Below are 17,271 nucleotides of genomic sequence, written 5' to 3'. Positions count from 1 at the left end.
GGCTTGTATGTCCCTCACGTGCGACAGGGTCAACGCTAACAAGAGACGTTGAGCCCTGTAAATTTTGTGAGGACGTTGAGCGTAAGGGGTACCCTTTTTAAAAAATCACTAAATCCTTCATTGAATATATCATGGATTTCACTGATGAAATTTATGGAGGGATGAAAAATTAAAATTTTTAAACTTAAAAGATCCTTTCATCATTTGGCCTACTTTAAACAAAATTCAGTATCCTTGATATGGGTGGAAAAAAAAATGAAAGTGAAGCTGCGAGTGCGCTTGGTAATGCTTCGATTAGGAAAAAATAAAAAATATTAATTATGAATTCTTCGTATTTTGGATTAATTCTTAGAAAAGTTTATTTACCTTTTTTTCATTAGAAAAGGTACCTTAACTTAAAAAGTGTGACAAAAGCTTGAACTCGAGATTTTTTGTAAAAATTCTAAAACTTTATCAATTTTGTGGATCCCTATTTTTTTTCCATTACTCAACTTTCTTGTAAACCCAAAACTCTAATTTTTGTCAACAACCATAGTTGTCGGCAACCAATTTGAAGGTCAACCTAGAAATCTTGAGAAATTTGAAAAACCTAGTGGATTATTATTTTTGAAGGTAAAGCTAATTAGACTTGGAGAAGCTCTTAAGAAAGAATTGGTGGGGACTGATGAAAACCAAAAGAACCCATATGACTCTAAGGATAAATAAAAATTCTCGTGATAATTAAGGCCGAAGGAACCTTTACAGGATAAACACTGTCTTGCTTTTCCAACAACTCAGAATTAAAGCGGTACATTTCATTGAGTGTCAAGTATGAATTATGTTATTGTGTAAAGCAGAAATGCAATAAATTTTGGTTATCTAAAACATGTTTCATAAGTGAAAGAATACGAACGGAGTAATGAATTAATCTTGTTTCATTAGTGTCATATAATGTTTCATGTATCGTATGCATGAGTAGTGTGAAGCAATGTATGAATCGTATTGGACATTTTGCAAAGAAATGAAAGAGGCACAGAAGAGGAAGAAGATGAGAAAAAGAAACGAAAAAGAAAAAAGAAAGATGACGAGTGATAAGTGTTGAGTATTCAACTATAATTTGAATTGACGAGATCAATTCTTATCTATTTAAGTTTCAAATCTAATTTTTAAAAACTTAGGAACCGACTGATTTTGATCTTGATTTTTTTTTTTTTAGTGAAATATTTAACTCCACTCATCTCTAAAATATATATCTAAACAGTTTGATTTTTATAATTGATCATGATGATGAAATTAATAGGAAAAACAAATTATGTATCCACTTTTTTTTAACAATTTTTTAAATCCAAACCTCTAATAAAAAATTGATAGACAGTTCATAAATACCAAATGGATCCATAATAAAGTGGATGGAACATAAAATCAAATCATAAAATGAATCCAGAACAAATTCTTCAGAGCATCTATTATTCGAATTATACCAAATGACTGTCATTGCATGCCTCTCCTCCTTACAAATTCTGTCTAATGATCCGGCGTTGACTCCTGAAAATTGTATGACATTCACGTAAATAATGTGTCATATTTTATCACAAGAAATCTAGGGATAAAAATAGTGTCCTTGATAATATAACAAAACTAACTTCATTTCATCAAGCATCAAACAAAATTGACTTCATTAGAAACAATCTAAATATTATTTCAGATGATGGTCTTTACTGGTTTCAAAGCAAGTTTATCCTTCTCTCTGCATATTAATTTGTAGCTGCCACAAGTTATCGAAGTGGTATAATATTAGGACTTTAGGTAGGTCACCTTAAAAATAGAAGGATTATACTCTTTCCACTATTTTTCTGGTCACACTTTTACATTAAGATGCTTCCATTTACCTAATTTGATTTTTTTTGTTGGATATCTGGAGCTCTAGGTGTCATTCTTTTTTTTTTACTTCAATACATCCCGGTATTTTATTCTGCTAATAATTTCAATTGTACTTCATGCATTTGCAGTTCTTGTATGTACCCAGATGTCTTACAAGGGGCAAGTTGCCCCTCAATATTGCCTCCTTTTAAAAGTGTTTATTATTAATATTTAACAAAAATTCTCTCGAACTATCTAGGTTTACCAGAAAAAAAAAAAGATTCAAGTCACATCTAAAAAAAATAAATAAATAAAGAAAAGAAAATTGTATGCCATACCTTTTAAACCAAGGTGGAAGATTTTTGTAGTGAAATATGTTGTGAAACGCTTGATCAAAGTTCAAGAAGTGGACTATTGGCAACAGCCTCTTGACAAGCCATGGAAGTCGTCGAATTTCCTGCAATATTGGATAAATCAATTCTGCCATTGATGAACACTAAGAACTCAATTCTGATATAAAAGAAGCATGAACAAAACAAAATTAAGCACTCACCCGTAAATATGCCCGCCTTGCTGACCAATGATGAAAACATAGCATGCCATACAGAACTGCAAGAAAAAAAATGATAAGCCAGCTTGAGACTCATAGCTATGTAGGGAAAATATTCTGTTTCAACAGAAAAGAAAATTATGTACAAATACAATCACATTGCAATACAACCAGTTAACTCCACTCACATTAGAGTAAGCAAACTTTGGATTATTGTATTGCAACAAGATATACAGAAAACTTTATCCAACTTGGATTATCTATTAAAATTTGTAGGGAATTTTAAAAGGCAAAATCAACTTTACCTGCTAGAAATAATGGACCTTTTGATCCTCTAAATATTACAGCAAGAATGGACCCAACGGCAATAGTTGCATGTAAATAAAAAGCCATCCTGCAATCTCCACAAATTTCTATATGGTACTTGATTAACAAACACGAAAAATTAACAATTGGATCAAAACAAACCTGGAATATAGGTTTAAGAATATGACAGCCAAAATAACCCTCACAATGAGTTGCCTTAGTCGCCCTCCCTCTGCAGACAAACTCAACAATCAGTCCTTGTATAAGATAGACATAAAATAAATTGAACAAATTGTATGGGAAGTAAAGATAGGCGCCAAAGGTGAGAAGACAACCGATGCATTCCTTTAACTCCTGCTTAGTTGGCAGCCTACATTTCGTCAATTAAACATCAAACATAAGAACGTCAGGTGCCTTTAAAAGTGGAAAGATATATAGAAGCATAGTTCTGCATTTTGTGTCAATTTCTACAACATGTGATCTGCCGACACTCAAATGTTAAAAAGAAAAAATTGATCTCATTTTTCTCGTTATTACAAATTCTATCAAGACATTCAAGTAAACAAAAAATGATTTTACATAAATATGTGCCATATCTGATCAAAATGAATCCAGAGACAAAAATAGTCTCTTTGATTATATAGCAAAATTAACTTCATTTCATCAGCATCAAACGAAATTGACTTCATTAGAAACAATCCAAAAATAATTTCAGATGATGCTATTTACTGGTTTCAAAGCAAGCTTATCCTTCTCTTTGCATCTTAATTTGTAGCTGCCACAAGTTATCCAAGCGCTATAATATTACTAATCCAGCTAGGTGACTTTTAAATTGGAAAGATAAAACTCTTTCCACTATTTGTCTGGTCACACTTTTACATGAAGATACTTGGAGACTCTAAATATCCATTTGCCTAATTTCTTTCTTTTTTTTTTTTTTAAGATATCTTTGGCTCTAGGTTGCCATTCTCTTTTCCTTTTAATATTTCTTTGTATTTTTTTCTCCTAATTATCTCAATCGTACTTCATGCATTTCCATTTCTATTATGTGCCTAATTTCTTACGAGGGGTAAGCCTTTACCTCTCATTATGTCTATTGTCCCCCTTTTTTAAGAGTTCTTCTTCTTCTTCTTCTTTTATTTTTATTATTGTATTTTTAATAAAATTTTCTCTCGAATTATTGAGGCTCACAAAAAAAAAAAAAAATGTATGTCATACCTTTTAAACCAAGAAGGGGGATTGTTGCACTGAATTATTATGCGAAATGTTTGGTCAAAGTTCAAAAAGTGGACTATTGGCAACATCTTCTTGACAAGCCATGGAAGTCGTCGAATTTCCTGCAATGTTTGATAAATCAGCGCTGTGATTTATTAACAGAGAAAACTTAACTATGATATAAGAGAAGAATGAAATAAGAAAGGGATATTGAATTTTTTACCTTAATTTGGGCTCACTTATATGTTTATATCACACTTTTTATATCCTAAATATTTATACCATTTTATATATTAGAATATCTAAACTATCGTTATCTTTAACCTCGAAAAACCAGACAAGATAATACTATACTTTTTATACATTGGAGAGAGAGAGAGAGTACATGTGCAAATGTTTGGTATTAATATTTGAAATAAGGTTTATATATGTGTTAGATAAGATCAAGTGAATTTAAAATTTTTTGAGTTTAAATTTTTTAGATTAAATTACATTTGAATTTAAACTTAGTTTAAATTCAAATCTAAAAAAATTTAAACTCATTTAATCTCATCTCCATAAATTCTAGTTTGTGTTAATCTAATATTGAAGCAATACATGAAAAAATAATCCAATAATTGAAGCTTCTGTCACCTGTGAGGAGTATGCAACCTAAAAGTCTTGGTGTGAAGCAAGCACGCATGCAAAATATGTATGCACTCTGCACATTTCTTAAGAATATACTCTTTGCAATATTCTTTGCAAAGAATGTTGCAAAGAATATATTCTTAAGGAATATGCAGAATACATACATATTATGCATGCTTGCTTGCTTGCTTCCATATGTTCATTCACATGAATGTATGCATAATACATAGATATTTTGCATGCTTTTGCAAATATTTTCTGCAAAAACATATTTGTTTGTTTTTCCATGAAGAGACCCCTTATATAATATAGCATAAGAGTATTATACATATAACATAAGAGATCACCATCAGATTGCTTTCTCGTGAATGAGCAAAGAGAATCCAACAAATTTTAAGGAGTTAGAGTAAAGAAAATTCAGAGGTCATTAGAGTGATCCCTTGAGTGAACAACTTTATCGATCACCAGTCGATGATAAAACTTCTTGGATTTGGTAGTGGCAATGCAATGACAGGATGATAAGTGAGGTTTTCTATATTGGTTTTTATAAAATGAAAGTGTTTGGGAAGTGGAAGAACGGGCCATGGGTTGGTGCTTTATATATTAAAAATTAAACTCAAACAGTGGTGATTAGTTGAGTAGAATTATTTTATTAAGTATAGATGATCAAGCTTGAATTTTTTTTAAAATTATCAAGTATAGTATTATTCAATCTCTCATCCATTCTTGAGTTGAGACATTGAAAATTATCAAGAATGCTAGTGATTGAGTTTAAATTTTTTAGATTAGCATAAGTGAAATGGCATTTAAACTCAAATATGCTAATCTAAAACTAGGGCTATAATTAGTTGGCATTTATGTATCCATCCTTGAGTTAAAAGATTGAAAATTATCAAGCAGTATGATGATTATCTGAAAATATTAGAAACACCCATATTATGCCATTAGGAAGATAAATGATGTAAATAAAGAAAAAAAGTAATCTCACATCAAATTTAACAGTTTTCATATATAATTTATATGCCGTGAAAAAATTCATTTTAAAATATAACTTTAAGACCATTATTAATTTTGAAAAATAGAAGAGTCAATTGAATTAATTGATGCCAACCAGATTAATGATAATCCAGTTTGTTTGATTAATCTTTGATTAATGATTATTTTTTATTAATATAATAAATGAATTAATATATTTTTCAGACATTTTTCATTAACTATTGGGAAGGGGTGTACAAATTCCATGAGGCATATGGATTTCAAGTGCACATGTTACTTCGGATAAAGATGGATACCATGAGTATAATAAAAAATAAACTAACGTTTACTCAAAGAGTTATATTTCAGACAACCTGTTTCGGGCACTTATTAGATTTAGCGAAGCCAATGTTTAGTGTCGTTTCGATGCATGCGGTATTACTTTGTATAATTAACTACAAGGACCTAGTGAGAGAAATGTGGTTCAGATTAAATGATCTTGAGTTTCGATTCAGTCTTGTTGAGTTTGTGTTAGTCATTAGTTTGATATTCGAGGAGGACATGAAAGTGTCTAACTACATTAATTATACAAGGATGCCTTGATAGAGAGATGAATAATTTTTGGGTATTGACAGGTTGCTATCCCATGAGGAGATCGAGCAAGCAGTTGACAATCAAATTTGGGGAGACAATAACGAGGATATTGTGAAGTTTGTGGTATTGTTCTTTGCGTTTATGAGGCTACTAGGGGGCAAACAATAGAACAAAAATACTCGATTGTTTTTTATATTTAGCTGACAATTGAAATGCATTTAGTTAGTACCTATGAGAGATGATGACATGGAACAAAATAATTAATTTGATGCAGAAACACATACATAACAAATATTAGTATTGTGTATAACACTACTTGCCCTACAGGAGTTCGCTTTTATTGCTTAGCTATAATATTTTGGGATACCTGATTACTTTTTAGATAAGTATCGTATAATCCATAAAGTTAATATTCATATTGATAATTGTAAATACTAACCATAAATGTTGTACATTGTATAGTATTAGATCTATAAGATGATTCAAAATCTATTCTCTTATATTCGTATAAAAGCAGATAACCAGGTCCCCATATTCTGAAGTGGAAGACTATTGTACTACTAACTTAGGATGACATATTGATACTTTAAGACGTTCCTCTGGTAAGTTGCTTATTAATATATTTATATTTTATCATTCCATCTTTTATTTCATTAATTCTGATAAATTTCCTTAATGTTCCAGGTAGAGATTATGACTACATTGTGTTTGATTGAGATTGAGCATGACTTCGTATGGTACATACGAGTTCTAGAGTTTATGGGAGAAAGGCACCACATGTATCATCAGATGACAAGTTTACATATTCAGACGATAATGATGATACCTTGTCAATTCGTCCTACTACAATTTAGGCAACCTCTAGAGGATCTTCATGATCTTCAACCATTATGTCTCAACTCCCCCATGTCCCTATAGCATCCCCCTTAGTATAAGGTTCCTTTACCCATGTGGCTAACCCCTAGGTCTTTATTGCTTTTGTCCATTCATGAGTATCCTCATCACGAGGGCTCTAACCTATCATTCTTGGTGTTTCTCGTATTAGACATGTTGGAAAATTGGCTCTTTAGGTCCCACATATATTAATTTATTCTCTTTATATTTTACCAAAGGCTATAAATAAAGGCTTTGGTTTTAATTCAAAATCATCTCAAAAGTAATTGTAGTCAAACACAATTGTATTGAAAGAATCCTATTATTAGGAATCTCTAATAGTTTATTTTTCTTTTAAAACTATTCTTTGAAGATAGTAAAAGTAGTCAGCGACGTCGAGAATGTACGTACATTTACCGAACCTCCTTGTGTTCTCTTTCTTTTATTTTTCTGTATTTTATTTTCTGCCTTAATTATTTATTATATTCAATAGCATAAAAATTGTGTATTATATTTTCGTTGCATAACAAGACAGGCATCCCTATCACAGGTGTCATCCTCCTATATCATGCACCCCTGAGAGTTGCAAAAAGTCTCTCATAATGTACATACATGCCCTCTACGAATGTTTATCTCTCTTACTTTCCATCCTTGAGAGTATTAGAGGGTTTCCTTTGTAAGACACTCAATTCACAAGATTTTGTATAGCGATGTATCATATGATCGTCTTCAACAAGTCTTAACTGAGCATGTAAGAGTAATCAACTCTTAAATGCAATAGCAACTTGACTAACAAGTTGTGATGATGCAGGCTAAATGGCAGCAACATGCATCGATGATTTGTGGAGAGATATATGGCAAACATTGATGCTTTATGTAGAGATGTAGAGTAGTGACAGTAACAAGCATTAGTATTTCGTGGGGGATGCAAGAGTAGTGGCAACTACATGCATTGATGCTTCGTAGGGAGATATAGGAACTCTAATCCTCTTTAGAGCATCAAATTATAAGACTTGAAGATTCGTATTTTCAGGCATCAAAATTATTACAGGTTATTATTCACTATACTTTTTTTATTATTTCGATTAGTTGTGTTAAAGAATAATGAGAGCCATAATTTTTTTTCCAATTAGATGACTTATCTAACGATGATATGTAATAACAAAAGGAAGACCTACTGACAACTATTGAAAAGCCATCAACTACCAAAAAAATGTCAACATTTGGACTTGTGTTGCGAAAAGAAAAATAGTTGGTAAGTCTTTTCATAGATCTAATGAAGATGCAAAAGAACAAACAACCCATACCTAAAAAACATCCTATAGACTCACGATTGGCTGAGGACTACTTAGAATTTTTATTGTGCTATTGCAGTGCTCCAAATAATGATAACTGACGTGTCTTCCTCGAAGAACTGAATGAAATGACAACCAATATGAACAAACCCTTGTAGACCCTAATTGTAACTCAAGAGCAATGGTTGAAAAACACGGTATGCACTATTCTTTTGTTTTTGTTCATATTGGTTATTACTTTCAACTTATGGTCTAACTTATTTGCGTACATAACACATCGAAGCTTTCATACGAATACTTCAAAAATCTTTTCGAGATAGTAATCAAAAAATTGTTTTGACCCAGTTCGTAACACATCTTTTACAATGCTCCAATGAGTTCAAATGTTTGGGTGTAAATATGAAGTGACCCTTGTTTTTCTAAGATCAAATTAATGCATCTCACGTGTACAACCCAATGAATGCTTTCGACCATAAAACAATGTCAACAAGGTGGTTTACAAATGTAACATGTTTAGGGTTTATAGTTATCGATAACTATACTTATTTATCTTCATTGGTTGGCAGGTATTCATTCCCATCAACTTCGGCAACCAACATTGGGTGTGCAGTGTATTGCATACCAATGCTTAAAAGTTGTATATAAACGACTCTACCCGATATATCACTACCCTAGCGAGAATGAAGAAATTGATGACATCATATAGGACATTGGCACACCTAAGGAATGTAAGCAATTTTTATACATAAAAAAGAATCCAACCATCAAAAACTACACCAACGTTACAATACAAGTGTATTCGTGATGTGCCGAAACAAGATGTAGCAACCAAAGACTTTGATATTTTTTACTTATGTTTATAGAATACTTTGCCTGAGATTACCTATTTAATTTCATATCTAAACATTCTAGGCGGCTAAGAAGACATGTGAGCACAACCATATTCTAAGGGAGGGCCCTAAATAAGTATTTAAGGTTTAGGGTTTCTTTTTTATCTTGGACTTTTGTTAATTGGTCGTATTTATTAAATTCAATTGGGATTGTCAAAATGCAGGTTTCAAGAATTTCACTTAAGGTATGGGTGGATACACAAATATATTGGATTTCATTTCATCATCGTCTACAATTTTCATTAAAACCATATCACCTAGGGTAAATACATGCATATTTGATTGACTTCGATTGAGTCTTAGATAATAGCTTATTCTAGCTATGAATCCTTCAAAATCAACACTTGCATCCATGCATATCCCTCTCTCATTTCCATCAGTATATCTTGTCACATTATCATTACTTAAAATCCATTACCTTTTATAATGAATCTTAAGTACAGTTTTTTCTATTTTAGCTTAAAGTAAACCTAAAAACATAAAAATGCATGTGTTTAAAACCCCGGGCATTATAAGGCATGTAGGACTAGAGGGTTGGCGTTAACGCCAAGTGTTGGGGTCGACGTCAACCTATTCTTCGTCTATTTTTAATCTATACCTGGATTTTTGTCAACTCATTCTCATTTTTAACTATCAACACAACATTAAACAACATTATAATAACATTAAATAATACAACAACATGAATTTATAACATTAAACAATATAACAATATGAAATCACAATAAAATTATATTTTACATGAAGTCATAAACATAAATCTATTATACATTATTTGATTTTCAATTGTTTAACAAGAAAACACATAACATAAAAGCCTAAATCAACACTGATCTGAATTTGAATGATTTTCTTATGAAATCTTTATAACGAATGTGAATTCTCTAAAGAAATTTGAAAATTTTCTTTTCTCCCTTTCTTGTGTTTATATGAATCCTTTATAATGACTAGAGATTCCTTTTTTTGAATTTCTTTTACGAATTTTATTATTCAATCACAGGTGTCTACTTCAATTATTTTCCAGAATTGAAGAATCCTCCCAATTTAAATTTTTTTATGTTACAAAGATTCTTTCCCTTACTAGAAGATTAAGAAAAAAAAGAGAAAATTTTTTTGCATGGGTTGTGTTAATAAAGATATTTTAGAAAAAAAAAAATTACTGTTATGATTTTTTTGTTTAGGGTTTGATATGAGTGGTTTATATGTATATATGGTTTAAAATAAGGATAAAAAATTCAATATCCTAATAAGAAAACTAAACTCACCCGTAAATATGCACGTGGGGCTATCCAATAATTATAACATTGTATGCCATACCCAACTGCGAAAAAAGGCAAAAAAAAAGAAAGGAAAGATAAGCCAGAATGAAACTCATAGCATATAGGCAACATTTTCTGTTTCAACCGGGAAAAAAATTATCATATAGGAATACAACCGGTCACAGTGAAAACAAGTGTATTCTGCTTATACTAAAATAAGCATATACTTTCATTGGTTTATTGTATTGTAATAACCTATATAGAAAACTTTCTCCCGTACAGATTATCCATCAAAAGTACTAGAGAATGTGAAAGGAAAAGTCAGCTTCACCTGATTGAAATAATGGACCTTTTGATCCTTTAAATACAGCAGCAAGAATGGACCCAACGCCAATGGTTGCATCTAGTTCAAAAGGGAACCTGAAATTTCCACAAATTTTTACAACGTATGTAATTGACAAACAAAAATAATTAACTTTTGGATCAAAACAAACCTGGAATATAGGTTGATGAAGATCACAGCCAAAATAATCCTCACAAGGAATTGCCTTAGCCGCCCTCCAGCTGCACACAAACTCAACAAACAGGCTATATATAAGAAAAACGAAAAGTAAATTCAACATTGCATAGGAAGAGCAAACATAGGAGCCAAAGATGAGAAGACAACCGATGCTTTCCTTTAATTCCTCCTTAGTCCGCAGCCTACATTTCATCAATTAAACATCAAACATAAGACTTCAGGCGACTTTGAAAGTGGAAAGATAAAAGCATAGTTCTTAATTTTGTAGAAATTAATTTCCACTAATTGTGGTCTGCAAAGACTTCGGAATTTTAAAAAGAAAATTTGATTTTCATACCCTTTCCACCAAGAACGGGGATTGCTCAGTATGTCACGGAATATACCAATGATGTAGATGACTAAGCCTATTGCCAGCAGCTTTTGTTGAAATTCCTGTTATAGTGGATTAATCATGGTGATTGATGAAAATAAATGAACTGAAGTCTTTCGGCATTTAGAATTTTAGAAATTTAAAAAAAAAAAAACAATAGAGGGAATGTGCATGCCGATTGGTGCCGAATAAACATATTTAATTACATAAATTTTAGCCTACGAGAAAAACAAAATAATTACTCACCTGTAAATGCCACTGTGAGATGTAATAATTACACAATATGCCGTAAAAAACTGCAAAAAATAAATAAATAAATAAAGTGAAGCCACAATGAGGTCCACAAGCTGATTATCTAATAGACAACACTAGATTATTTTACAAGGCAAAACCAACTTTACCAACTATAAGATATTCGCGTCTTGATCTTCTAAATGTTAAAGCAAGAATGGACCCAATAGCAATTGATCCAGGTAAAACATAGGACATCCTGCCATTTCAGAAAAATGTTGGTAAATTAGTTAATTAAAAAAGAATGTTAATTTAATATCACTTAACATAGTTGTGAAGCCGAATATATATACTTAATAAGAAATATTAATAAAAATAAATATGATTATAGACTAATTTAAATTAATATTTATTATAAATATATATTATTTTATTATTTTAAAATAACGATTTTACTCAAAAAGTAATTTTTAAGGCAAAGAACCTTAAAACTAATATATTCATCACTAGAATCTTGAAATTTCCTAGTCAAAACACTATCATTTAATACACTTTGTAAGAGCTCCTTGCTAGCTTCTTTTTCCTTGAGATACCATTACAGAAAGAGAATTTACTCAAAATAAAAAAATCTGCTACTTGTGCGAACAAGGAATGGTATTAGTTGCCTTCTCTCTCCATCACATAAATGCAAAATTAACAAACAGAACAAAACAAACCTGAAAGGTAGATTTACGAAGATCACAGCCAAAAGACACAACATGAAGAATAGTATTAGTTGCCTTCTCCCTGCGCACAAACACAACAAACTGGCTATAAAAATGAAGAGAATGTGATTTGGTCGGGATTCTGTGAACATGCATCATCTCAAGAATTCACAGCATTCAAAACACTTGCCTCGTTCTTTGTATGGTTTCTGTATGGCTTTATTAAGCTCTCCCCCCCAACAGCTTTCATCATAATTGGATATCTGTACTCTCCTTATACTTGGTGCTCTTACTACTCCTCTACAAAACGTCTTCATCATGGGGCAATTATTCACTTCTAATTCTTCCAAAACTGGGAATTCCAAAATGTAATTCCCAGAGTAGAAGCACCTGAGTCTTTCTAAATTATTGAGTGATAGAGACTTCAAGTTCTTGAAAACAATTATTTCATCTTCTGCATCATCATCTTCCTCACATTCTACTACTTTTGTCATTGTTTCACATGCTGTTATATCCATTTCTCTTAATTGCTCCAAGCTTTTGGCTGTTGAAGATGTTATCAAGTTTACCAATCCATTACAGTCTTTCACCTTCAGAACTGTGAGACTTTGGAAGGATACTGAGGATGTAGTAGATAGATTAATCAATTTCTCACACCCGTATACTTTCAGGACTTTTAGATTCATGTCTATCCGCATCCAGTCATGATTCTCAACTTCTTGATGCGAGAATATTTCTTCATATGAACCCTTCATTAGTTCAAGACATTCCAAGTACTTAAATCTCTGAAAGATTTCTAGTGGAATAATTTCCGATTTATCATGCCTGACCTTAAGAACTTTAAGTGCAGAAAAATGATCACATGGAAACTGGCCTTGCCATATCATATTGCTGTCCATTCTGCTTATAGTCAATTCCTCCATATAACAGTTAATCTACAAATCAAGAAAACAAATCAAATTGGAGTAGATATTCCTGTAAACAATTTCACACAATATTAGCACCCAATAAGACATCATCAATCTATCTAATTGTGTACTTAAAAGCATGTACATGTAATATTAAAAGAGGAAAGGAGACACTTATGTACCTGTTGGAAGGAGAAGAGGGATTGTGGCTCCAAACTTCCAAGTTGCCTCTCATTATTTTGTGAATTGAATATCTTTACTTTGCCACAATAACACACCACCAACTCCTTTAAGATTGGCCACTCAGAAGAATGTCTTCCAGGGTAAAAAGTTTGTAGTTCTGGAAGCCATTTGAGACTCAGGAAGGTTAACCGCGGAAAGACAAACTTGGGGGCAATTTCTCTTTCTCCACTGCCTTTCCCTACAATCTCCTTTAAAACTTTACATTTATGAATCTGAAGGTGCTGGAGCTGCTCAAAGTTTTTTACCAAGGAAGATGGAAAAACATATTTTAGTTTTTCGCAATCTGACAAAGTCAGACGAGTTAAATTTTTATAAGAAGATGACGATAGCGTTGAACGTTGGCTATCCCAGATCTTTTCAACATCAATTTCTCTTAACTCTAAGGCCTCCAAGTGGGGGAAACCAACCTGCAGTCAAAGTTAACTGAAATTTTAAATCTGAAGAACAAATAGACAAATACAAGATTATAGTGAAGCATACCTTTATGTTGAAAAGTGACGTGAGAGTATCAAGCTCATCCATCTGTCTCTCTTGCAATGTTTCATGTTTCGTTACTTGAGAGCAGAAGCTTGTAAGCTGTGGAAGAGATTTGAGCTTCAGGAAGCGTAATTGACAGAAGTTAACTTCATCAATCACTTTATTGTTGTTGTCATCACCTTCTCTTTCAACAACAAATACCTCTTTCAAATTCTCGCAATCATCCATAGTGACTCTTTGAAGTTGTGGAAGGTTTCTAACATCGGCAAATGAGAAGACTTTTTCCAATTTAGCACATCCTTCCACATCTATGATCTTTAAGTTGCTAAAAGTATTTGTTGTGGGATGATCAGAACATATGTTCTCCAACTCAATTAAATTAAAAAGAATCAATGATTCCAAGTTGGGGAAGGCTTCATGATCCATGAAACTTGAGGAGTTTGCAATGCAGGAGATTTTAGGATTATCATAGAGATGGAGATGTTTCAATTGCGAAAATCCCTCTCTGTCTAATTCACAAAGAGAATTCTTGATACCTCGCAATTTGCCTAAGCATAAGAATTCAACATTCTTGAAGCATGGCAATTCCCTTAACCAAATGATAGAATTATGCTTCAGTTTTAGCGTTCTCAAAGTCTCATATCCATTAAAAATTTCAACATTTTCCAAATATTTCCTAGATGTGCATGATGTACAACATGTGGAAGACTTTTCTTCTATAGATATATTGTACCTTCTCAACTTTTTGGAGAAAAACCCACTTGAAAAAATGCGTTCATCTTTAACATCTAGTTCTAAAGTGGTGAGATGAGACAACTGATTCAATTCATCAAGGCTAGCATTCCTTCTATCCTCCCATCGGATAGAGCATCCTCTCATGTACAATTCTTCCAATTTGGTTAAGCTTGATATCACTTTTGGTGCTACACTCTTTAGTTGCTGACAATTACTCAAATCTAACGATCTTAATTGCCTCAGTTTATCTATTTCTCTAGGCAAGTGCCTAACATTTGATCCTCTTAAGCTAAGAATTCTTAACTCACTTAGCTCTCCAATAACAGTTACATCGTCAAAACTACTGTAATCCAGACACAATGTTTGAAGATTTTTTAAGCGCCCAAGTGTGGATCGCAAAGAGGAAAACTTCATTCTAGTCAAATCTAAAACTTTGAGCTTTGTCATCCCTGCGAAAAAACTCTTTGGCAATTCAGTAAGAGAATCATCGACCTTGGTATTCATAAAGAAAGATTCAAGTTCTGGGCATTCCAAACCTTCACGAGGCTCACTAATGGTGCTATCACGAATGAAAATATATTTGCAACTGTTTAGTCTATCCTGACTGGGCCATTCCCATTCAATCTCATTCTTAACAGAAAAGACATGGGCATCTCGACTAGCAATCGATAAAGCAACTTCACGCACAAATTCATGCATTGAGAAGGAGTTACTAATATGATCATGGAATAACAAATAAGAGTCTTTAAGTTCATGGATCAATGCTTGAACTTTAATTCGTGCTTCTTCAATCTTATATATTCCTTGAAATATATCCAAAACAAAAACATATTTTACCAAGTCTGAAATGAAACATTGATGCCTCATTAGACCACAAAGCAAAAAAATGTTCTGCTGTTCCTTACTCAAGAAATCGTAACTCAACTGAATTGAACTATATGCTGGCTCTAGGGCTCCTCTGAAGTTTGCGCTGGAAGACCTTGTCAGTTGTAGGAAGGCTGCTTTCCATTGAGGTGGATGTCTCTTCTTCTTTAATGCTTTCCCTGCTGTTGCGATTGCAATAGGCAAACGACCACATTTCTTGCATATATCTTCCGCCAAAGATCTCATCTCTTCTGTTTCAATAAAATCACCTGCAAAATTCATGATTAAAAAACCAAATCAATGAAGCGACAATATGAATTTTTATGACTTATTTCAAGTATTTTACAAGATGAAAAGTGATCACCTGTCATATCCTTAAATAACCTCCAACTCTCCTCTTCAGTTAAAAAGCCAATTTCGAAAACTGCTGAATCCATCCTCTCCAACACATGTTTGTCTCTTGTTGTCAACAACAATTTACATTTCCCATTATCAGCTGCATCAGGAATTCCTATACTCTTTAAATCAAGAGGATCCCAAATATCATCTAAAATGATAAGGATCTTCTCCTCCTTCTCCTCATTCTCTTCCTCGTCCTTCTCCTCATTCTTCTCCTTGTTGTTAGTCAATCGAGCATACAGCTTGCTTGTTATTTCAGCCTCGTTATTAAATCGAAGACGCAGCTGCTCTCCAAGTTCCATCTGAATCTTCATGTACGCTTCCTTGACTTGTCGACCAATTTCCTTGACTAGAGTGGTCTTCTTTCTGTCTACAGTCTGAGTTACCTGTACAAAAACCACCTCATCAAACAGCTTGTACACCTCCTTGACTTGTCGACCAATTTCCTTGACTAGAGTGGTCTTGCCGATGCCGCCCATCCCGCAAACCCCAATCATATGGTTTCCTCCTTTCAAGGCCTTCACTATCTTCTTCAACGTGGGCTCTCTTGATATGAAACGATGGTAACCTATGTCAGGCGCAAGGGATCTTCCCATCGGAATAGCGGAAACGGAGACGTCATCCAAGTCCCTTTTCTCCACCAAGAGTTGAGAAATCTTATCCTCCAGTAACTTGAATGCTTTCTTACCATGCTTATAGCGGGTGATCAAGCCAACACTGGAAGACGAGTTGTTTTTCTGTTGAATTAACTTGTCTGCTTCATCAATGGTTGAATTCACGTCCTTCAGCCAAACCTTCACTATGCGCTTGACCTTTTCCATATTTTTTTCAGCAGCAGTAACTCTTATCTTCACTTCGTCTCTTCCATCCTTCAGCTTGCAAACTTCTCTTTCGAGTTTCTCCAAGTTACTCTTGTAGTTGTAAACATACTTAATTTGACGCCCAATCGGAGCACTCAGAAACTTGGCAACCGGAAGAGCGGCGCTCACAACGCCAGAGGCACTTCCAGCAGCATCCACCATTATTTTCAACTCTTTTTGCTTTCTTGTTCACTTGCCTTCCAAGTTCCAAACTAGAACAGAAGAAAAAAGGCAAATGAAAAAAAAAAGAGAGAGAGAGAGAGGAGGCCAAAGAAGAGATCGAGAGAAAGATAAAGGGATCACACTGATGGATCAATGGCAGTGGGAATCAGGAAAACAGTGATGATAATCAGAGTAAGTCTGAAATTACTTGGAAGAGTGAAGAATCTAACACAATGTTTTTCAGACCAGATCGGCCTTGAGATGGTCAAAAGTCCGGTGGGTGAACAATGATGTCAGTACGTCTAATTGGATTGACTCCATTTGTAGCGGTTAATGTCAAGTCAATATAATCTAATAAATTATACCCGACCGGTC

General features: G+C 33.1%; 2 protein-coding genes across 2 annotated transcripts; both read right to left on the bottom strand.

Annotated features, from left to right (window-relative positions):
* Positions 1–1,333: 1,333 nt before the first annotated feature.
* Positions 1,334–10,487, bottom strand: LOC123205410. Its single transcript, XM_044622352.1, has 8 exons — positions 10,430–10,487; positions 3,914–4,032; positions 3,031–3,065; positions 2,858–2,927; positions 2,695–2,783; positions 2,393–2,448; positions 2,178–2,296; positions 1,334–1,524 (listed from the first exon to the last, which is right to left on the bottom strand). The coding sequence occupies exons 2-8, from the start codon at positions 3,997–3,999 to the stop codon at positions 1,491–1,493; spliced, it is 489 nt and encodes a 162-aa protein (XP_044478287.1). The 5' UTR covers positions 4,000–4,032; positions 10,430–10,487; the 3' UTR covers positions 1,334–1,490.
* A 235-nt stretch (positions 10,488–10,722) lies between these two features.
* On the bottom strand, positions 10,723–16,896 carry LOC123205425 (probable disease resistance protein At4g27220). The gene is made up of 11 exons (XM_044622375.1): positions 15,840–16,896; positions 13,880–15,744; positions 13,339–13,806; positions 12,439–13,183; positions 12,261–12,330; positions 11,715–11,803; positions 11,560–11,609; positions 11,281–11,375; positions 11,091–11,125; positions 10,918–10,987; positions 10,723–10,843 (listed from the first exon to the last, which is right to left on the bottom strand). Exons 1-11 carry the CDS (start codon positions 16,894–16,896, stop codon positions 10,723–10,725), a joined length of 4,665 nt encoding a protein of 1,554 aa, XP_044478310.1.
* Positions 16,897–17,271: the final 375 nt, after the last annotated feature.

The sequence above is a fragment of the Mangifera indica genome, unplaced genomic scaffold (assembly GCF_011075055.1).
Source record: "Mangifera indica cultivar Alphonso unplaced genomic scaffold, CATAS_Mindica_2.1 Un_0005, whole genome shotgun sequence".
Taxonomy (NCBI): domain Eukaryota; kingdom Viridiplantae; phylum Streptophyta; class Magnoliopsida; order Sapindales; family Anacardiaceae; genus Mangifera; species Mangifera indica.
Note: the sequence above shows the minus strand (reverse complement) of the source record. Positions and strands in the feature narration are given on the sequence as shown.